This window comes from Sinohyriopsis cumingii, unplaced genomic scaffold (genome assembly GCF_028554795.1).
Source record: "Sinohyriopsis cumingii isolate HCF-2022 unplaced genomic scaffold, ASM2855479v2 utg000452l, whole genome shotgun sequence".
Classification (NCBI taxonomy): domain Eukaryota; kingdom Metazoa; phylum Mollusca; class Bivalvia; order Unionida; family Unionidae; genus Sinohyriopsis; species Sinohyriopsis cumingii.
This window is the reverse complement of record NW_028315901.1, coordinates 1385667-1410483: the sequence shown is the minus strand read 5'-3', so window position 1 is coordinate 1410483 and position 24817 is coordinate 1385667. Positions and strand designations below refer to the sequence as shown.

The window sequence follows — 24817 nt, the reverse complement described above, 5'->3', positions numbered from 1 at the left end:
AATTTTACATACTTGTGTGTATTATAAAATACAGTACGCGTTAACTGACCAAACATAATACAATCTCTTTACGGGCATAACAGAATCGTTAGGATAACCTAATGTGAACTGAAATGTTAACAACATTGGAGTTTAATAATAAAAAAATCATATGACATGACCTGGCGACATTAAACTTCTTTGTAAATGGTGAGGTATATTTGACATACATGTATCTTAATACATGCATGCAATGCATCATATAAATCATGTAACCTTCTACAATACATCATTGCACTTATTGACTGAAAACAATACTATAATAACCTTATGCACTGCATAATTTGCACTTATTGGCTGAAGCAGTCGTATCCTAACCTTATACAATGCATTATTTGTACTGATTGGTAGAATGCGGAGATATTAGTACTTACTTTTTCTATTTTCTCTCTTTCTTCCTGAAAGAATGTAACAAACATGATTAAAAGCGATGCACACTTTGCTTAGTTGATCTTATAAGAGAGGATGTCAGCGCATGCCCATATTATCAGCTGCAAATATAGCGTATGTCGTTATTTTAATATACTATAGTGATTGTCTTGTTTTTATATAACAGAGTTTAAAATTTAAGTCATTTTGTTTCTTTTGAAGCTATATAAATTAACGAAACTCGAAGTTTTTCGCCATACTATACTTTAAATTGTTTAGCTAATCGTACATACGTTCCAGCCTAGAGAAATAAAAAGAGATATATCGATTTTCCATGGCGTGTTCCACATCCCATATGCGGTATACTGCGCTTTTGGATTACAACACATACAATAGCATACGAGCCTGTCAATATGCATTTTTTTCAATTCATACGTTGTTCCTGTTTCACTCCCTGCATATAACATAAAACGCACATCCCAGAATGACCACTAAGATAAATACCATAAAGACATATGTTGGACACCATATAGTGTGATCGAGAAGATTGGCAGATAAATGGACTATTTTACTGTTCAGAATAGTATAACGCTTTGAAAGAATGCTGAACTGGTTGTTATCACAACACCTGTAGTTTCTTTTAAGCACAATTAGTTTTTGACTAATACAAACTATGAAATTGAAGACAATATTTTTCTGGAACCAAATTCTACAGCTGATCCCTCCTTTCGTGCTACAACATGCACTACAGCAAAAATGTTTTTTTTTTTTTGAGCACATTGTTTTCAGTTTGATTCAGAAATAAAAAGGATTATGGATCAAATATGAAATTAAAATATAGCAAAATGAACTGCAGTACCTTGGTAAAAATTGCCCAATTATAATTAGTTCTTACGATAAGGATTGAAATACTTAACGTGCTTTTGGCCATGTGCTCTAGGAGATATTCTTTCAAGATAAATTAATAACTTTGTTTTCATAGCGGAAAGCAAGAATGAGTATATTACATGATGCATAACCGTTTAGAGTACATGATTTGTACATATTCAATCAGATTAGAAAATTGTTTCATATGTAATGTATGGTCACTTTTAGCGTCGTTTCCAGTGTTTAGTGACAATTCATAAGAAATGTAATAGTATCAGTAATTCTAACCCTTTTCCTAGCTACGGACAAACGTGGGTATGTTAGATAGTAGCTAACTGGGTTTTATTTGATTGGATAGTAAGTGTTGGATATCGGTTCCTCAAGTGTTGATGTAAAAGTTGAATAATAGTCACATTTACACTGGATGGTATATAACTGAGCGTTGGTCACTCAAGACATAATGTTGATGGTATAGAATAGGCTATGGATAGTAAATAACTGTGTTATATATAGCATATAATTTAGATTTTGGTCACTGGAAACGGATTATTAGTTAGTATGTGTAGCTTTTGCATAAAATGATATGTTAAGAGCATAAAGACCCAAACTATTAAGCAAATGGATATCTTTAAATCTGCATTTCATTACAGAGATCATAGAGACTCAAAACAAAACATTAAAACATGCATGCATTGGTTGATGTAAACTGTTTCTATATATCATTTTCTATCTCTCTCTATCTCTCTCTCTCTCTCAATGGAGGTTTATGGTGCTGGTCATGTTTTGTTCAATCCTGATAATGAGAGTGAACTTCTGTCAACACTTTTGTAGGAGTGTTGATTTACAAATAACGTTTGGCTTATTGCTTCTCCTTGAATTACTTTGAATTTAAGATTCCGTGGCTACATATCTCTACATATACAAAGAGCCAACATAATGCACCCCTTCAGTTTTCAATATGTGAAGATCGCAAAGTCACAACAGATCGTACTTATCGTCAGAAACAAACAAAGAGTAAGTACATTTCCAACAGGACTATTGACTCCTCCACTCACGTTAAAGGTAACGATAGCAGCTATGTCTGTCGAAACAAGCGTCATTGGGTTCTATAATTCCCACATCATCAAAGAAAATGAAACACAGTAAAAAAGAGAGAAAATAGTAAATATACCAGTTCTGATTTCAATTTGAAAAGGGCAATACTATTTAACATCACAAGCGAAGAAAACATGACAAGAAGGAACATACCGAAGATACAGAAACATTCTAAAAGACCATTATAGTAAAGAATGCAAGATTAGCGGTAGAAAAAGCAGAAGAGGAAGAAACCGTTTCAGTGAAGAAATTCAAATCAGAAAGTGAGATAATAATTTCGAATTATGTACTTAGTTTCAATTGTAAAACATGTAATTGTTTGTTCACTTATAATTCTATTTTAACAGGTTGTGATAGGTGAGGTAAATCCCATGTGATATAAAGTTGAGAAAATTTCATTGGTCTTTGTTTTTCTTACAATACAATAAATTATGTATACTTCAAGAACGTCATATCGCTACGGTGATGGATTTAGAATGACATATAGATGCACATGTTCTTTTCTAAACATCAGTTTTCTCTTTTTAACATCAGTATAATGAATAAATGTACAACGTGCTAGATAAATAGTGCAAGTGTAAATTAGTGTAATGCATTTGGAAATGTAAACGTTACCTGCTAAAGTAGAACATTACGTGTGAACTGAAATGTTCGAGTTAATTGATCATAAATGAGAGATGAGATAAATCTTGTGTGGCTGGTGGTAAAATAACACTTAAATTGTATAAACATTGTACACTTCGGCTTATATTAAAAATGATTTAGCAAAATTTAAACTTGCATAATGTTTACTTGTTTACTGACTATATAATGTCATTTTTTTCAGATTGATCTTTACGTACATTTTCCAATTTCTCTCTTTCTTCCTGAAGGAACAAAATAATCATGATATTATAATTGGTGAAATAATCTTAGTCTAATCGGTTCCAAGGGAATATGGATACTCCGCCACATATCCAAAAACATAAATACAGTGTATGTGTTTACTTCAGGAGAACAGTCAATACTACCACATATTTGGTATAATGTTTGTAAGAGTTGTCTCGCATTGTCTCACAATTAAGTATCCTTATTTTGTTCCACTTTTATGTTGACCTCTGTGTGTTTGTATGTGTCGATTTGTGTGTGTGTGTGTGTGTGTGTGTGTGTGTGTGTGTGTACATAGCTAGATAAGGTGAAGCTAATTTTGAAGAGCCAGAACAATCTGCTGTGTATACGGCTGATTACTGCAAAAATGTCTCAAACTAACCTATCATGATGTCCGCTTTGTCTACAATGTATATCACCTTAGAATAATTAGCGCATAGTCTTCCTGACATGTTCAATTACTATTGAACATATTCGAATTTCAAAGCTTTCGGTGCGTATGCCTGTATTCAATACACAGAGCTAGCAACGTTATTTTATCGTTATGTTCATATTTGTCTTTAAATTTCATTAGACAAATATTTATTTCGAAAACCTGTCCAATGTTCACGTTTCCCACGTAAAGATTTAATCTTTTTATCACCTCACGATCACAAAAAAAAATGTCATTGATAATATAACGGATTCTATTTAAATGATTAATCGTTTAATTAAAACAGAGAAGCAACACGTATCTTTAAAAACAAAAGAGGAAATGCATATTGAATTAGAAATGATAAGGGTGCGTTGCCTTGTAAGTGAAAGTAACCTAGGTTTTTGTTCTTGAAATGATAAAAAATGAATGTACTATCCGATCATTATAAGATTTTGTTGACATGGTCATATTAATCTTATTCACGGTACATATTTTAAAACCTTCACAATTCCAAAAGCTTATACTCTACATAAGCAAGAAAAGAATCGTTTCTTGGCAAGCGATATGGGTGTGCACTTGTACAATGTATTTGGACATTTAACAATTATGTGCTTAAAGACTGGTCCGGTGGCATAAGCTGTTAGAGGGTCCGTCTCGGATGTGTGACGTCACCGTTTCGAACCCATTCCGCGTCATACCAAAGACTTTTGAAACTGATAATAATAGCTACATCGCTTGGTGTTCCGCTGTAGGTGGTAAGTGCTAGTACTGGTCGGCCTGGAGTGAAGATAATGTGACCGGGTGGGACATTGCGCTACTTGTCAACGGGGCATGACGCTACTTGTCTGCATCATTGATAAGATGGAGACACCTTATCAATATGATTAATACTGTTAAAGCTACGTTAAAATATAAATCACACACATGCGTTATGAGCTAAAACAAGACATTACACTAACGCGTAATCACCAAAGGTGGTACTGACATATGATCCTAAGTAAGAAGAAAGCATGCAACATGAAAATGCAACTAATTTAAGAAAATTTCATATATGTATCTTTAGTTGTTATACGCAGGTCCTGTAGAGATGTTACATAGTATTTTATATTACATGATTTAAACTTATTGAATCAGATTTAAATATCATTTCCTATTTAATTTATACTTACTCTTAGTGGCTTTTCCCGTTCTTCCTGAAAGAATGTAAAAACATAATAATAGCAACTCCGAAATATAGTTATCTTATTGGACGTTAACACGAAGCTAGTTGCGCCTGAGAATATTAATAAATGCAAACACCGTGTATGCATTTATTTCAAAGGGGTGTTTGTCATTATATGCTGTTTAAACCCAATCTGCATCAACGATTGTCTCATGTCTAAAACATTATGTTGAAACCTTTCTTCTCTTCTTTGTTCTGAAACGATAATGAATAACGTGATATGGAATTTGTTAGTGATCCGATTCGAATGCATATTTAATCACAATTTGCATTCGAGAGGAGGGTTGACCTGGGGGCCGACTGGACTAAAGTGTACTTGTCTTTACCGATCAATGCAATTTCATTTCCGTCCGCGAAGGTTCGAGCCACAGGCTCTGTCAATGAAGTTATGTGTGAAGACTTGCTAGTTAATTCCCGTGGGTGGACGGCTCTTACCGGGATTGTTGCGAGTTCATTATCCATCAGTTATATTGGCCGACATGCGTAAGCTTTTCACTGGCAGAAAAAGTAGCTATGAATCTACCCAACAATATTAAACAACAAACAAACTAACGCAACAGCAAACTTTTAACGAGTCTTTGTTTTCAAACCATGAAGCAATACTACCATAGCGCAGTTTTAACTATACCTGGAAGTTCATTATTGTTTATTTCGTATCATTTATTCTGAGCTCTCTCTTTCCTATAAGCCAACAGATGTGTAGAAATTTAAATGTTCGTAACCTTTTTTAAGAAAAAAAACATCGTACAGTACATTATGCCAATCAATGATAGAAAAGAAGGAATAAACAACTCTCTGGTAAAAAGCATGTACAGTAATCATTAATTTATGAATATAACAAATTCAAGCCAATAAATAAAAGAAATTAACAATGTGTATTCTGCAACATAGATTGCATTTATAAAAGGGGCCATAGAAGTTAAATGGCTATTTAGGTCTGCATATATGATTTTGTGTATATACAATTTGTACATAAGTTAATCTTACCTTTCATGACTAGGTCGCAGTTCCTTCGTTATGCATGCAAATTTTACTATTTTCACTGTGTTTTAGTTGGAAATTAGAAATATGATTTCTTTGATTTACGTTTCACATATGGTCGCCACACAAAATAGTTCCGACTTAAATATGTTTTAAAAAATGTTTCCGTAACCAGCTCATATGGGTAGCCTATTTGTAATACAATATGTAACTATGCCATCATATCTTGTTTATTACTACATTGTCCTTAATTGCTAGAATTGTTTTCAAAGTATATATTTGGCGAGCTCGAATGATATGGAGCCTCAGAATATGCATTGGTCTCACTTGACAGCTCATGAGCGAATTTCAAGAATTATCTTACATAGTTCTGTATAGGCCTTGGCAACGAGATTATTGGACACTTAAGCCTCGGACCATGAAAATGCAGACTGCACAATGGAGCGTCCAGGGGAAATGATGTAAATCATTCAGTGAGTGAAAATCTTTTAACAAATAAATGTTTATTATAATAGAATACGTCTAGCGCATTTGTCATTGTTTGTACATCTCCGTCTATTTTATTTTGTGTGTTATATTTGAATGATTAAACGTTTGATTATGAGAAGCCTTTGATGGGGAGGTATTTCTCAAACTGAGTAATTAGCCAATTTCTAGAAACATACAACATAATGTACAGTATTCACGAGACCTTATAATAGCACCGGATAGTTTCGTAAAGCGGTATTCGTGTTTAGTGGCTTGAGATTGCGTCAGAGCGAGATCATTTTTTTTTTCCTGTTGAAGCAAAATAGTTCCTATCCTTATTAAGAGGTGTTGTTCGGCTGCTTGCTTTTTCGTGTGAAATTTCCATGATACGGACTAATATTTATTTTACCATGAAATGATTTTGATGGAGTCATTCCTTTATTTTAAGATGTATTTTGTTGTTCTTTTGTTGTGGTTATGAGAGCGGTGTGGTGGAAGGCCACATGTACAGTGCGGGATGCGGTTCGAAGCTCTCTTTTGACTGACTCAGATATGAATTAATGATCGGAAGCACACTGCTTTTTAATGGAGAAGCCGTACAAGATGGGAACAAATGAGAAGGCATACACAAATGGAAAATATGGAAAAGCCATGAACTATTGGAAAATACGCAGCTATAAGAGTCAGGGTCAGTTATCGAAAGTAACCATGTAGCCAAGAACCACGCTAGTAAATGATTTTATGACTAATGTTTGGGCTGCAAATGCTATTTATTTAATTACGGAGAGAAATTAAAGGCGTACATATTTAAGCAAAAACTTTCATTAATAAGTATACTTACAATGCTTGTATTAGTAGACTCTCGTATCACTCCAATCAAGGAAATAATTTCATTAGGCTTGATGTTAGCTGGTGCAAAGATGTCTATATCCATATTTGTGCCGGGAGTTAGATAAGTCTTTGATACGGCTGTAGAAATTAATTGTTCAAGTTCTGGGCCTTTCTTTATTACATCGATGTCAGACCCTTGCTCAATTAACTTTCGTGCATTGAAGTTTGCGTCAGAATACTTATTGAATTCATCCTGCATATATCTTATGAAAGCTGCGTTTTGTTGCATTAGGTCTTTGTAAATACTTTGTATTTTGTCTTTCATTTTTGCGAATTCTTGATCAAGTACTTTCATCAGCTGTAACCGCTGATGTTCAAGGGCTTTTAGTTCTTTCCTCTCCGCATCATTAATCTTTATATCAAGCGCTTCTCCGCTTCTTTTAAATTCTGCGATTGTTCGTAGCTTTTCTGAGCAGGAATTCATCTTGATCTGAAGGGTCTTTTTCACTTCAGCTGCAGCGTCAACTATGGTGTCTGTGGCATGATGATCGTGCTTAACCGCTTTACAAAGGACACAAATAAGTAATTTGCAGGGTTTGCAAATAAGCTCCAAGTCCTTGTCCGGGTGCTGATTACAAAATATACGTTGTCTAATTTTGCCTTTCATTTTAGTATCTAGAGTTCCTAAATCGCTTATTTTGTGATCCCTACTTGCTTTCGATTTTTCGTGGGCGTGACAACATGCCATGCACAAATTCTCGTTGCAATCCAAACATCTTCTGCATGCCATGATTTTTGGACCACAAAGGTCACAAACAAACTTCCCAACAAAGTCAGATTCGACGTAAATGTCTGTTGATTGAAAGTCCGACACCCCTCCCTTTGGCAGTTCAACACTTGTCCTACAGAGTGGGCAATCGAATCGACCGTTATGAAGCTTCACACGTACATAATCATCCAAACACTTGGAACAGAAACTATGGTGACAGGATATTACTTTAGGATTATTTAAACTACCCATACAAATACTGCACGAATTTCGTGTCGCTCTCATTTTTCAACGTTGTTTAGTTTTAGTCATACGATGGATATATCGTTAATACGTCATGTAATTTCTTTGATGTTTCTATTAGCGTAATGTTGAATTACAGTTTAACACAAAGGTTCATATGCATGCACGCTACCTCCTTGTTTCAGTACGATTATCACATTGTCGTATTAGAAGCTAATGATTAGTCACATTTAGTCATGTAATTCGTCACATGAGCTAGATTATACGTAAGTCAGTATCTAGCGATGAGAATAGCTTGTCGGGACAATAACAGTTGGAAGTAGGACACTGACCGACTCATTTCTCTTCTCATGTATATATGTGTATAAACGATATATGTTTAATAATGTAATAATTGACATACCTGCACTTGGAATATATATATATATATATATATATATATATATATATATATATATATATATATATATATATATATATATATATATATATATATATATATATGTATATATATGTATATATATATATATATATATATATATATATATATATATATATATATATATATATATATATATATATATATATATATATATATATATATATATATATATATATATAAACTGTCAACAAGTATATAAACGCTTGAACCAGCGTACATTTCTGGACAGGACAGGGATATTGTGCAATCAACCATTCTCGATGAAGGCCATTCGAATATCTGGTACTGTATCTGCCACACATTTGGAAAACGGTCTACTGACAAAGTCCCCCAGTGGACTCCAGGTTTTGTTAGTGATGACGCTGAGAAATGGCTTGGCATGTTGTAAACGATATATAAATACATATATAAATAAAACTATATAAATAAATCTTCTTCATTTCATGGCGCCGAAAAGATTATGTGAATTTTAATTTTGTCTATTTATATGGTTAAACCAACACATGTAAAAAGTATATATTCAGAAGTTTTATATGAAATTTATTAAAATATAATTTCCAAATGTACTTCACATTTCCTTACATTCGTGTGTTTCTGCATTTAATGAGAATAAATGCTTTGCCACTATAATTCAAGTGATATTATTAGTTTTCATTTGCACGCTTTTAACAGTAATATAAATACGCAAGTATTTTACAAGATAAATGATTGTGTTGTAATTTAAATGATTATGTTAATTATTTATTAAGTATGCTAATACAGATGTATATTGTAATTATCACTTGTTTATACTTACCAATCTTTGATAAATTAGAACAATACTGAGTTATTGTTTAACAATTGTAACATGTGTTTTAATTCATATGTCACTCTTAAAAGCAAGTTGTTTTTTTTTATTCTAACATAGTTTGCATTTAATAATTAAAAGAAAACGGAGACAAATATGAGCATATACTAATTTAAATTATTACATTTGAATTATGTATCAAGTCTGTTATTAAATAATCTTATGATATTATATTTATCACTGTTCCATGCTAATGACTGTTCTATAAATTTGAGCATTATTTAATTATTGTTAAACAATTATAGCACGGGAATCATTCAAATTGCTCAGAATGAATCTATTTTTTTTAAATAACATATTTTGCATTAAATAATTATATATTAACAGATAAATTTAAAAAATAAAACTTAATTTAAAATATCATCTACGATTTTCATCAATTTATCAACTGAAGACATCTTATAAATAAATGTATTTTGAATAAAAACAAACATGTAATAAAACTATTTATCTATACTTATATATGACGATACACTTTAGTTTTCAATACATATATGTATACATGTCTATATATATACATATATATATGTATATATATATATATATATATATATATATATATATATATATATATATATATATATATAAATGCGTATTTGTATGTGTCTAAATGTATTGTTTCAATAAGATATATGCATTTTTATGCAAATTATGCATTGAAGATTAAAACAAGAAAGCATGAGAACGGGTGTGATCTATGACATTTTTCATGTCATGTTGGTTATATAATTTACCACATATAAACATAATGACGTAAACAATGCTATGATATGCTCACCTTTGTCTCAGTTAAGTTTACATTGACAGAATAGTGCAATATGTTAAGATACTGACCGCTATGGTATTTCACAGACGTGCGCGGAACGTTTGCCTACAAATAAAGTATTAATACATATTAATACATATTTTTGTAAACAAACCATGTACACTCATATAGTAGCCGCTTTGGGTTCGGTTGCTTAGATTGTGCTTTGTTTCGTCCATTTGAAAGAGATGGATGATAAAATGAAACATGCAGACAAGCAAACGAATGTACGTGATGTTCAAAATGTTCACAATAAACATGAGAGACGCAGTAATTGAAAATATCGTTATGATCTTACTTAATTACTTACTTGGATTAAAGTGATTTTCGCTCCAATGGAACATGTATCACTGTTTTATGCACGCACAGGGTGCTATTTAATTTTTCCTGGGGGAAGGAATGAGAGCCACATCCCCCAGGTTTTTATGTGTTCATGGAAAACTTATTAATTAGGCCGTCAGATCGAGGTACTATTTAGTTCCTAGCGATCTGGATATATGGCCGAGGTGAGTGGGATTGGACCCAGCCACACTCATTGCTTAGGTTACATTGCTTTGTTGATTGAGACGAGTGGGATTGGACCCAACGCGCACTCGTGTATATTGCTATGGGGGCATGCACTGCACGCGTGATGTTGTCATGTCCGGTCGTGCTAGAGGCGGAAGAGGCTTATGGATCGGGAGGCGGTTCATGGCACATTTTTGGCGTTTCTAAGATCCAGGGTATAGTTTCTAAAAGTGTCGTCCTGCATAAGTTTTAGAATAACTCTGTGTTATGATCATCGAAATAGTTATCTACGGGAATATTCAGATCTCATCGCAATTGAAATGGTTCAGACTATGACCGGTGCTCTCTAGGATCTATATAAATATAGCTCAGAAAAGCATATTAAGGCCAAGGGCTATGGCATATCTATCAGACACGTATCATTTTACAAATCTGTCAAAATACTAGATTCCAGAAATAAATTCAACTGGAGGTTTTTGTAGGAAATTGGGATAATCAGCGTCAATACTCAAAGACGACGAAGAAGTATGTTTTCCGCTGGTTATATGGACTGCCATGCAACAGCTGCTTTGCAATTTTCTCGAAGTAACTTTTTTAATGCAACGTTAGACTAGCGTTAGATGACACACGGTACGATACATGTCATAGCTGGGGCCATCCAACAGCGAGATGCAAGTGGAAGGGTATAACACGAATGATAATATATATATATATATATATATATATATATATATATATATATATATATATATATATATATATATATATATATATATATATATATATATATATATATATATATATATATTTACACATATGCATCTTCAATTTCCTCAAAATGTACTTTCTTAGTTCTGCAAATCCGAATGACATGTCCTGCAAAATCTTAGATTTACCGAATCTGTACTGGAATTTCGAGTACATCTCCAAATGAACTATAATCTCCGTTCTGCACTGAACTGACCTAATCCGGTCCAATATAATCAGGAAAACATAAATGAGTTAAATGAACAAGGAAACAAAATTCTTTCGCATTCATTCATAGCATTACTCTAAATTTCAATTTTAATGACACCAAAACGACCATTGTTTTTTAACTTCTGTCAAGCGCGGGACATACTTCTGAGGTCTCTGGGCGAGACTATGTGAGCATTAATAGCTGTATTGTGTATTGATAAATGTATGGGCTGTATATTTACTATTGAATACACAACATTACGGTTATTTCATCATTTTGTTCTGATCTTTCTTCAATATCCTTAAGGTTCGCTCCTTGTATTTATTACAGGTGGCAGTGAAGGGACTTCCGCGATCTTTCCATCTACGTATTGTGTCGTTGCACCATCATCATCGTCAGCATACATTTTCAAAGATGCGACCGGTACACCGGAGCCTCTGAATTTCACGATTCAACTGGCCTTATAATTTGTTTTTCAAAACGGCGTCTCGCAGTTTAAAACAAAAAAGTCGTTGATGTCCATGTTGGATGTTTTAAGTTCTCTAGTTTCGTCTTGGGAAACCAAAGGGTCAAAATCCACAACAACACGGCTGGTAAACTCAATCAAATCAATTTTGGTAGCAGACCCACCTCAACGCTGCGTTAACGTCAAGATACATTGAGCATATGTTTTAAGTAGAGTTGCTAAGTAAAACTACCTAATCAATGAATGCTTGAGGTTTTGAGTTTACCGCTGATGTTTGCAATGGTTCAACAGCAAGATGTCAAAGAATATGGAATCTCCAACTGCGTTTGCAACGGCAGTGTCGAATAACACATCAGTAGTAAATCCATCAGGTGATTAATCTACAACTTCGCGTGGCGGGGCAATCAAATACGGGTCAAAATATAATAGATGTCGACGCATTATCAACTATGCAACCTAAAATGCTTTAGGTAATTTTGTTAATTAAGGTTAGAAATAGCGGTTTCTGATTTGCTGGGTAACATCATCACTCATCGGCAAGTTTATCACTTATAGATATACCTCAGAAATGCTTGATTGACTTTCTCATCATTCGTAACTTAAAATTAGTTATTGGACACACTTCATAGCTGTCAACGTCGCGGTGATAACCAACGGCCAGGGTAGCTGAAGACCTCTTACTGATACTATTTTGCTAGTCGCCCCAGATAACGAAAGGTGTTCTCTTATATACGTTTCTGCGAGACGTTTTACGTCCTAGTGCATCCTTTAACAACGCCATCCCTGATGTAGTTCAGACAACATATATCATAGTAGCTAACAACGCTGAATTTGCCTTGATAATTGAAATATTTCACTGCCGTATTGCCGTTGCGTCACCTGACTATTTGACAACTGTATTGTCAGGAAGCTGTTATTTTGTGTGGCAGCACCAACTTGATACAGCTGTATATGAGTCAACCACCCCGATCCAATACATTTAAACTTTGCCTGGGAAAGTTTAAATGAGACCCGGCACTCATTTATTATTACGCTCTTTATTCTTCAAGCTGTTATGTGAGAAGTTCAACATTAATTTAGTGATATAATAGTTTTACTTTAACAACAAAACAGGTTCCATTACTAGTTTTGAGATATGTATTAGTTTAACATAGGGGCATCAATGTATCAGATCCGGACTGTACTAACCTCCGACATAAACATCTTACAAAGAGAATCTTATCGATACATATGTATCCACACGCGCGAGTGAACCTAGTTAAACTTCCATGAACGTGTATATCTACCAAAGACTGTTTAACAATGTCAACGTGTTCCATCGAAAAGTAAATGTGCAGACCTATGTCAACATTTCCACCCCGACCAATGAACTATATCAGCATGTGATTTGCATGTGCATCATATTTATTTTCGACTTCAAGCAACATCCTGATAAACATTTAACCGCGAAAAAACTAAAGTCAATCCTAACCGGTCAAATATCTGTTTATTAATCATGTGTGCCCAAAACCCCTGTCGTTGAGTTTGAAACACTATGAAAACAAGATATCTGCTAAGAGCGCAGTTCATGGACCCCAAAAAACAGTGATATATCTCCTTACCCCATTAATGGCAATAAACTTGTTCCTGCAGCCATCAAATGGGTTATCACAGTCATCCATAATGCAAAATTCGGCAATATAACCATGCCATTAGCACACCAAATTGTATCACTGTTGTCGTGATTTCGGTATAATGCTACTGGGCGTTTAGAATAATAGTTGTACTGGTAATTTTTAAACACATCGCATAGCCTGAACATAGTCAAGTTGCCCTTTTTCGGATAAGGTAATTTCGTTTGACAAACATGCTATTTTTGCAATTCGATCTCGCAACCTATAGAATAAATCGTGTTTACAAATTTGATGCCATTTGAGTTCAAGTCATTGGTTTCGTCCTGGGAACATTAGGTGACATATTTTCTGATTGGTTAGCTATTCTAGGAACTGATCTTGTTGACAGGTATAATGTTCTGGAAACAATTGTTCGATCCTTATGCTGAATCAGAAATTGTGTCTTAGTTTATTTTATGAAGGATGTTTACGTAAGAATTAATTATTCCGATCTTAAATATCATTCTTAGCTGAGTCAGTTTGTTGTGTTCAACTGAGAGGATTTAATCTATTTAATTCAAGCATTCATTGGCATTACAAGCTTTTGGAAACTGGGGATTAAGTAGTTGCTTTGAAATTATCGTTTTTGGATTTAAAGACATTGTTTGATTATATCATCGTTATACATAGAAAATGCTAGCACATTAAATTATTCCATAATATTGGTGCATCAGCACAATACATTGGAGTTTACTGTAATGCATTTGGAATAATCAATGCTTTTGGACTTTTGTTGAAACCTTTCGGTTTAGTTAGAAGCTCATTTGCCTTTCTGTAAGTTTTCTTTCAAACAATTATTAAGGCAAATTATCCCTGATGTTATATCACTAAATGTCACAACAATTCATATAATGCATTCTCTTTTTATTAATATCTTTAAAGGGGAACACAATTTCTCACTAAACCCATTTATTGTAGCTACGATCGTTTGGAGTATATTATCACCTTCAATCATATCGTAACACTTAGCATAGAGAACCAGTTGTCTTTGTGCTGCATAATTATGACTTTTTCGTATTTTGCTCAATATAATTGCTTTTCTTTGCCATATTATACTAAAAAAAGCAATAATGTGGTAGCTGTGTATTGGGGCGCCTAATATAAATTTCAATTATAGGACTCACGATTGCCACAGCCTCGTGATGCATGTGGAATGTCATGGGGAGTATAACGCTTTGATCCAGATTAGTAACAAACAAATTTGAAATACCCATTACCATGCTATTCATATTAGTATTTTGTATGAATACTTCTTATTGTGTCATATAGACACTTCAGATTTACCTTTGGTTATTAATACCTTTAAAATATCTTCCAAAACAATCTACGATAGCATATATGATTCATTTAGTATGAACTGGGAAAATACTGACCTTTCTTGTGAAACTGAAAGACAGAAATTTGATAATGGGGCCATATTTTCTGCCTTTATAATAAAAAGAAAGAACAAAATCAGGATAGTGTGGCCCATTAAACCCTGTGACTAGAGGTAACCAAACAGCTGAAATAGTTTTTTGGAAAAGGAAACATACATAGCTAACATCTACGAACTATCGTATGTACAGTATATGACAGAACCATTCCTAATTTGCTTTTGAAAATAATTTAGATTTACCATATGTATATCTTTGTATCCATAGTTATATTGTATAGTAGAGTGTAAAAAAACATTTATGTAAGAAACCCTGAACACATCTCATCTAATTATAAATCACATCAGAAGAAATTGTGTATCTGAGATTGGGGTAGGTGTGAGATGCTTTAAGATCACATAAGTTGACATAATAGACAATATTTTGCCGGAGTCAGTAATTGACCCCATCCGCGGGTGAGTTCAAGCATACTTATGCCGTTTTCAGATATCACACCATATTGACATGCCATATATTTGCGTCACAAATCCTCTAGATGTCATTCAAATATCTCGACGATACCAAACGGGCATAGGTTTATCTTAAATACCAAGATAAAAGCTCACACTTCACTATGATCTTCGGCTTTATAGATATCAGTACCTGCCACGTATTAGCACTTCACCTTGTCCTATCGGTACTATTATCGTGACGTACTTTGTGTATACCCACCGACCTCCCAGCTGATCTGAATACACAATAGTCTTGTTTCCATTGAATCGTTTTCACACACTGGCAAAAGAGCGACTCTTGAAAACAAATATGTGTATGTGATGTATATAAGTTCCCACTGCGACTTAAGTTGCCGCCCCCCACCCACTCCTTCCCTTCGCTATCCTTTCCATGTATATCGGCTTTTCTGTCTTATCGCTTGGCCTGAAATCGCACTGCAAAAATCACTAATAAAATTAAGATTATAAATACTCTTGCCTACTTAGTGATCATAGTATGATAAGAGGTACTGATATTATTTGGGTAAACTACGTCGGAATGCGACTGACCTACCTCTGAAACCCGGTTCGTGGTAAAATTAATGTGTCTTCTTTTCTTACTTAATTTGTAATTTACTTTCCAAGTCGTAAGTTTAATTTGCAGATCTCGTTTTACTTACAAAAATGAGAACTGATTCATGCCTGCATTTTTAAATTATCGAATCAGAAGTTAGCCAAAAGATGCATGGTTTTAGACTAGCTGGTTCCCTTAACATCTGATAGTGTCTTTTTTCAGCGTAGATTAAGGTTAAGGACTCGGTTGATAGTACGGTTTTCAATGTATAAGAACTAGGGCACAGTTAAATCACTCGTTAATTTTATTGTGAACTTATACAAAACTAGCTTCACCCGACAGATAAATAATTGTACACGTGTCATACATGAAAGCGACATAACAGTTTATTACGCAAAACTTATGACGACATATCCAATTTTGCTCTACAAGACCCGCTTTTAAGATGCTTAGTATAACATGGTCACTGATTACTGACACAACATACTTGTGACATACACCATGTTCCCGGTCATAGAAATTATGTTTTGCTGAAAACAACAGGGGAGAAAGATTTCTGTACATTCGGTTGTTTGGTCAGATAGAACAGTTTTAAGTGGAATTAGTATGAAGATCTGATAGCATAAGTTAAGCATTGCAGTACGTGCATAGAGCTATCTCTATTTCAGGAACCTTAATTAGACATAACTTGAGAGACGAGATATTTCCACCTTCACGATTTCAGGATGGAATCTTAATATAATGGAAGCTACAAACTCTTCAAAGTATTTTTTTATCGGTCGAAATTGTTGGCGTAAATATATCATAAACCACATGGTAGCAACAATCATTCTTGAACGTAAATAAAACAACTGACCGTGAGCATCTGTCTTATAGACGGGTAGGGCTTATAGTCTCGGACGTAGCTCTTTAATATTCTCGAGTATCTGCTGAGTTAAATTTGGTTGCAACGCTTGAAAGAGAGATGAGTAATTCCTTATTTAAAATTCCAAAACCATATCATGCCAAGTAATATGTAACTTGAACTACTTAGAACATGAATAATGTTTGGATATAATTAGTTCGTTATTCGTGCTGATTAGTATTGGATAATCCGATAAACTTGCCTTTTCTGAAAACAATACGTGCTGTTCGTAGATCTTTATTTAAGCAACATTGCTGATGGTAGACAAGCACTTTCAACCTTTCCCCTATGGAAAACGAATCCATCAATATATATATATATATATATATATATATATATATATATATATATATATATATATATATATATATATATATATATATATATATATATATATATATCAGTGTTATTTAATAAGATTAAAGACACGACCAAAATATGCAAGGTTGTTTCTTTCCTTCTCCTAACGTTCCTTCTGTTCTTCCGTATAAATGATTGTAGACCCCTTTGATATTAATTTACTATAACATCTAATAACTTGCCGTCACATGCTGGTCCACTCATCCTGACCTAAAATACTCCCATCAGTATTGTAAACACTTTTGTCGATCGCAGTATGATCAGTAAATATATAGGACACTGACATCTCAAATAGCTATTGATCAAGTTGAAGTGGTTTATCACCAACATGATTGTAATGGTTAGTTTTAGAATGAGATGACGATGATGATAACGCTGATGATGATAATGATGATGATGATGATGACCATGATGAGAGATTAAAATGAATTGAAATAAATTAGTGACTAAGATATTTATCTTTTCCATTTTACATATTTCGCATATTTTCACAGCTATTTTATAGTTGAACGATGGTGTTAATCTTGTACAACTCTGTACCCCGATCACATTTAGTTACCTAGACAACTGACATAGGATTAAACTAGCAATAAATCAAGTCAATCGATGCTGATTATGAGATCAATGTTTATTTTAACGACCTTGTCCCATATTGTATAAACATAGCAACCTTGGACAGAGGCAGTTGATAATTAAGGGCTTTCTTCCTGTCAGCATATGAACTTGTTCATAAATGAGATAACATGAAATGTATAGACTTAATGGGTATTTAGAGTTTTAGTAGTTACATGGATATAATCAAAGTAACAAAAATGCACAAACTTCGTATACCTGGAAATGTGATTGGGTTTAATATGTTTTCCCATTTATGTAATAGCCCTCTCCACAAGAGAGGGGAGTGATCTGTTATTCAAAATTACATTGTGTTTCTACCTTTTCATTCGATATAGCGATCATTACGTATGTCAATCCGTCCGGCTGTCTGTTCCTCTCTGCATCAGTCGGCTATCCTTGCAACTCAATCGGTCCTGAATGCAGCCATATTAGGAAGAGAAAGATCACATGTAATATAGACTTATATTATAACTTGAAATTGTCTTGTACCAAATGTCATGTGATGTTTCTATATGGTAATGCTTTAAGTTATGCCCTTTATTTTGCTCACCTATTTGCGCTACAGCTTGATGCAAACTTGAAAAAGACGGGATTGGTTCATCATGTAAAAGCTTTCATGAGCATATCACACCAATTATAAAACTTGACAACATTCATGATGGAACTTGATGCATGAAGGTACTTTAATTGATTCCTTATGGTCTAGAAGAAGTAAAATGAAATTATAGGATATGTCCGGGTTACACGGTAAGCAAAACTTTCTGTCAAGAGAATTGTAATTGGGGATTTCACAACAGGTCCAACCTGCATCTATAAAACTCCAGGACTGAATGTAATAACCATATTTATTTGTAAATTAAGCAAAATAAGTTAAACTTTTCGGGCAATATAACTGGGGTGAACACCCTCAGAAATGGTTCTTTTGTTTGAACATTGTATTTTTTCTCTGAGGTAAACAAATGAGATCTTATTAATTCTCTCACCCCTCTGTAGCGCTCTATGACAGTGTAATCGTACAAGTTAATAGTAAAACTCTAAAAGTACAGCAAGTACATCGCCTCACCACCATTGATCAGATATGTAATCTTAGTTCTCAGTCAAAGGTACATGTAATGCCGTGATAGCGCATGTACAGAGCGTGTAAAATCAATAAGATATTCACCCATCTCTACCTAACGAGTATGTGTTTTGATATTAGAGTATACGCTATTCCTTTGATATAGTTAGTATAAGAACCAATATTGACACTAATATGTCGTAGCTCCGTGAACAGGGTGGTCTCGGTATGACATTTCCGCACTAAAGTGCGAAATAAACACAGGCATGTATGTTGGACGTGTAAACAGCAGCTTTGTGTTCAGACGGGTAACAATCATCCAACATATTTCCTTATATTTCCTTAAACAAAACAATGGTATGGTATGAGCCTTAAACTCAATACAGTTGATGTAATAAATGCATATACCTAGGCAAGCAATATAATCCTTCCCCTAAATAAGACAAACATTTTTCTTTTGCTAGATAAAACTAGATAATACATACAAATAAACAAACACAAATAGTAATCACAATATATGGACGTTTCTTCGATGGCATGCCATTTCTTCCAAGAAAGCTTTATTCAACAAATGAGTTGCATGACAACTACATTTAATTGTAAGAGACAGGCTTCCTACTGCTCAGAATATAAAACAAATCTTGTTATGGTAGCTTTATTGATCATAGGTAGAGTGAGGGTATCTGGACTCCACTTGGTTTGGGGTCATCTAGAAGAACACTTTACCCTTGATTCACACTAACTCGGCTGATCTTACTCACTTTCCATTACCTTTGAAAAGAGGGTAATCTCTCTCTCTCTGTCTATCGATCTCTCGATTGATGGAAAGGACTCTATTATTGAGCACTATTTTAAGTCAATCAATCTCTCTTGCATTAAAAGCAGGACCATCTCAATGAATACATGAATATGGTTTATAGAACTTAGTGGAATAGCTACCTTCTTCAAAGCTATATGGCATATCACCGATTAATAAATCGACTCCATATTTTAATAACAAAGGCCAAATTATTAATAATAATCATATATTGTCTAACGTTTAGCTATCATATTTAGGTAAAGATTTCTTTCAAGTGGTAAAGAGTGGCATCTTTCGGAAGATAGGGACAGTCCATGACCTTTATTGAATATTGGCATGGCTGCGTCGAGTTCTCTCTATAAATATAATAAATATAACTAAAGACTCAGGAGGTAAATATATAGTCATATGAGTATGCTTAACACCAATGCAACAATCAGCACAATAAAGATAAATTTATCTCGAAATATCATCACTTTAGATTCCGGAACCAAACCAAATTCATTAAACTTTTGTTCATACATAATGTTCGATCAATAGTGGTCGGTGCGCTCAAACAAATTACCCGACCCATTGTGGCAGACACGTTCACAGAGGCCTCTGTAGGTAATAAATTACAAGAAGTTAACATTACATATTTCTTTATACAACAATAATTTGACTTTACCGCACATAACATTCGATGTTTGCATACATTTCGTTGTCTCTTTAGTTAATACAATAATGTATCAACGGAGAAGCCTTCATTCAACACATGTCTAAACCAATGAATATAGGTTTTTTATTGAAATGGACGTGAATGTTCTGATTTGAAGCATGTGATTACACAGTTTGGTTTACTGAATTGTACACTCCATACGTTGTACCTCTCTACACAATGTCTCCGTATAGCAGAGTGTAACGCAGGTAGAGTATAAAACAGGTAATCAGACAACCGAGAATGTCCCAATTCATCTAACATTTTAAATTATTATCTGAGCTGATGTTGCTCACCCAGATAAAACACTTTCTGTACTTAACGTGACAGATCTTAGAAAGTTAGTCGCACTGTGCAACGGGGCATGACTCGAAAATATCCTATGAAAAACTGAACAGCAACGGTTGTTACATCCATCGATATGATCAACTGATTATATATACAGCTGCACATCATATGATTTCAATAGTCAATGCTCATACAACAATTGCTTAAATATTGCCTCCCAAAATATTTAATAAACGTTGTTTTCAATTCGCTGTTAAGAAATTAAGAGAATAATGAACACCAATGCGTGACAGAATATATAATGTGATAGAATTAAAATATTTATAATTAGAATTATATGCATCTTGAGGGATATTAGTTTGTGCCTTTGATCACCGTCAACTTGAAACGAGAAATGTCTCACAGTTTATTTTTATCCTAGTAATCCTGCTTAAAAAACATTATTACGTTCAGCTCTGTATCGTATAACTTTTGAAAAATAACATTCCTTCTTTTTAAATATTGACAATATAATATATACTAAAAAGACATCTGCAAAAGCAAATCTAAAACTGACAAACTCCACCCAACGCGTAAACATTTTCGACTGACAACACTGTTTAGGTTTCATTGCAATAATCGGTTAATGATTATTTTGATCCGATTTGGTAATGCTGGCAAATTACTATCACTAAGGTAGATCAATCACCTGCAATTGAGTTTAAGCTATGTTGAGCACTAAATGGGATACAGCAATATTTATCCTACATATATTAAGAGTACATAATGGGCCATCTGAATTCATGTGCTGAAGGTTGGATTTATGAAACCAGAAAGGAACCAGTCTAGAAGCCCCACAGTACAACATGCACCATCTAGTAGTAGAGGAATAATGTTTGTTCCATCAGTCTACAAACAGAATGACACTAACCTCTGTTTATTCAATGTATTCCATGTGTTGACCAAGGCTGGCAAACTCGTACATCCATTTTGCCACTTCCTCTCGTTGTTCTAATTGACTTTCTCATGGCTCCATTTCCCCTTCTTGCAGTCTCAATGATCCAGCAGTAGAAATTTTCATCTAGAATATGTTTTTTTTTATACAAAACTTGTGGATGGTAAATGCGCTTCATTTTTCTCTGATTAATCGTGATTATTACAGTATTTGATGTATTTACTTCCTGCAAACGAACATGAGATATTGCTAACAACTATTTATATGAAAGGACTAAACAAATACCTAGCACTAAACCAAACACTTACCCTAACCTTATTCAATGACAAACCCATGGAATTTGCAACAATAATTTAATTTGATGAGTCGAACCATAACCCCTTAACCCCTAAGCTGCTCGTCGTAACACACGGTCATTCATTTGAGGTAAATACATTATTAACACAGTTTGTCCAAATATAAAAATATATTCCTTCCTGACTGGTGATCTTCTAAAAACAGACAGTGGTATTTCATGACATGTGTTCTTACAGCACAGTTCTCATTCCTGGCAGGTGTACAACATGGTCACTGATCTTTTATTACAGGTCTTCCAAATGTCAGATGTCTTTCAGGACTGCTGGTTTTTCTAAACAGTGTTTTTCTTGACATGTGGCCTTTACAAGAGTCAGTAGACGTTACTAAAAGGTGGTCTTTACTGACTAAATGGATCTGTTCTTCTAAAAACGTTACCATTATATACTGGTGGTTGGTGGTCTTCTAAAAGAGTGGTATCTTCATCAGACATTATTGTACTGTACATTTACTTATCTCTTTTTGGTTCGACCTATTTATGCATTTGTGATTGATATTGTGCATCTGACTGTTATCATTATTGTTAAAAGAGATTTTGCTTACCTGACGTTTGCTATGACTATAAGCAGCAGACATGGTGTTTACTAATGTTGACTTCAAATCCAACTCTCGCTTAACATTTAGTGGAATTTTCCACTAAGTTTCAAGAACACTCTGGTGCATCAAAGGTCGTACGAAAGTCAGTATATAAAGAGTTGGCAAATAGCTATTCAATAGCGTTTTATATATGTCTTTGGATACATATGATCACATATATAGTTGTGATCAGATATTATTTAAGATTCAATTTTTCTAAATTATTAATTGAAATTATAAAGTAGTCCTTTACATTTGGGAACAAGACACTACTTTGAGATCAATAAGAACTTATTCAAAGGTATTTTTGATTATATCATGACTTTTAACTCTATCGGAATTAGGATATAATATATTTATAGACGTGTGATAGGCATTTAGGCTTATTTGGAATGTAGTTTACAACCGTACGTGTATTTTGAATTACACTTTGGACTCTAGGTAACAAATTATAAATTTAAGGCTTCAATTCCTTTCTATTACACAGTTTAAGACATATGAGTCGTATATGGAATAAAATTTACAAATGGTAGACTTATGTTGGCACCTGAATTATTGGATGTACCTAGGAAAGTGGATTCTACTTTATTGAGAGAATGTTCAAAGAATCCATGAAACTGGTAATAATAATTTAATTTAACAAATTCAAAATGAAGAAATTATTCAATGGCAAAGCCATGGAATTTGTGACAAGAATTTAACTTGATGAATTTAATTTAAATTTAAAAAGCCCGCATTATGCATTAAAAAGCCCGCAATTGATAATATTACCCAAACACATACACACCTATTTTCAGAAAATGTTGGCATCTATCTCCTTCGAATTATTGAAGGACATATTTTAGTTTGGTCAAAATCACACCCAGTTCTTTTTGACAACTTATTAAACTGGCTCGTAGGTGTTCTCGTGTGCAAATGACTGTATTGTATTAATAGTACCCTTGTGTAAAGTGTATTGATTCAACGGTTTTACAAAGCAATAATGAGTACTAATGTATAATGTATTACCATGGTGATAATAATGCAAAGTGGAATCTTAAATCAGACTCGACACACATGAAAACGCTGTATGTTAATACTATTTTTTACTAACTTACAATTGTTTCATTTGAAATTTAACAAATTCAGACAGCATCATAATGGTAATATAATTATAAGTATGGTGGAAATGATTTATTTCTAAAGCAATACGTCCACCACTCAGAATATTGTATGCTGTAATTGCTGTGTTGTTTAGTTTGTCTATCACTCAATTTATTTTCGTAATGCCACTGCATTGGTGGACAGAGAAAAACAACAATTATAGGCACTAAATAATTTGTTTTCTAAGAATATCTTTAACATATACTCTTATCAAAGTCTTGAAATGTATTGCTATAAGTAATGGAGAAATTCTTTGTCCCACTTTATAGACTGCATTACCTCCATTTACTAAGTCTTGCAAAACAAGCCAACATCCAAAATGGTAAATGTATTGATGTTTTGATTGGATAGTCATATTTAGTGTGTGATTGTATGTGATTTGTATTTTTAACGTAGCTTTAACAACTTTTCAGTCATATCGCTAAGATTTCAACAGTGTGGCAGTTTATAGTGACGTCTAGCACTGGGGCATCATGTCGCAGACATGTAGCATGATGTCCCACCCAGTCACATTATCCTGACACAAGGTTGACCAATCCTAACACTAACTTCTTAATGCTGAGCGCCAAACGAAGCAGCTGTTATTCCCATTTATGTAAGTTTTTTGTATCACTTAGCCGTGCATCGAACCCACGACCTTCCGCATCCGAGGCGGACGCTCTAACCATTAGGCCACCGAAGTGGTCTCATAGTTAGTAAATATATTGTACTATGTGTGTGATATAAGGTGACAACTTGTGTTAAAATCAAACGAAAGGACACTTTTTAAAATTGTATAGAAAGCAGGGAGAAGAAAATAATGGATTAGCCAATTATGCTGTGTACTTGTG

General features: G+C 33.8%; 1 protein-coding gene and 1 long non-coding RNA gene across 2 annotated transcripts; both read right to left on the bottom strand.

Moving 5' to 3' along the window:
* Positions 1-329: 329 nt before the first annotated feature.
* On the bottom strand, positions 330-8501 carry LOC149774013 (E3 ubiquitin-protein ligase TRIM45-like). The gene is made up of 3 exons (XM_089945895.1): positions 7165-8501; positions 4822-4845; positions 330-437 (listed from the first exon to the last, which is right to left on the bottom strand). The coding sequence occupies exons 1-3, from the start codon at positions 8206-8208 to the stop codon at positions 330-332; spliced, it is 1176 nt and encodes a 391-aa protein (XP_089802021.1). The 5' UTR covers positions 8209-8501.
* Positions 8502-10074: 1573 nt separating this feature from the next.
* On the bottom strand, positions 10075-22006 carry LOC149774012 (uncharacterized). The gene is made up of 3 exons (XR_016417100.1): positions 21891-22006; positions 18458-18552; positions 10075-10326 (listed from the first exon to the last, which is right to left on the bottom strand). It is a non-coding gene; the product is annotated as an uncharacterized LOC149774012 (long non-coding RNA).
* Positions 22007-24817: the final 2811 nt, after the last annotated feature.

Excerpts from the sequence above, each read along its gene's own strand:
- LOC149774013 (XM_089945895.1), bottom strand. The coding sequence starts at position 8,208 with ATGAGAGCGACACGAAATTCGTGCAGTATTTGTATGGGTAGTTTAAAT. Across the intron at positions 4,846-7,164 it reads AGTCTACTAATACAAGCATT|GAAGAACGGGAAAAGCCACT; the intron begins GTAAGTATACTT and ends ACATTCTTTCAG. Across the intron at positions 438-4,821 it reads AACGGGAAAAGCCACTAAGA|GAAGAAAGAGAGAAAATAGA; the intron begins GTAAGTATAAAT and ends ACATTCTTTCAG.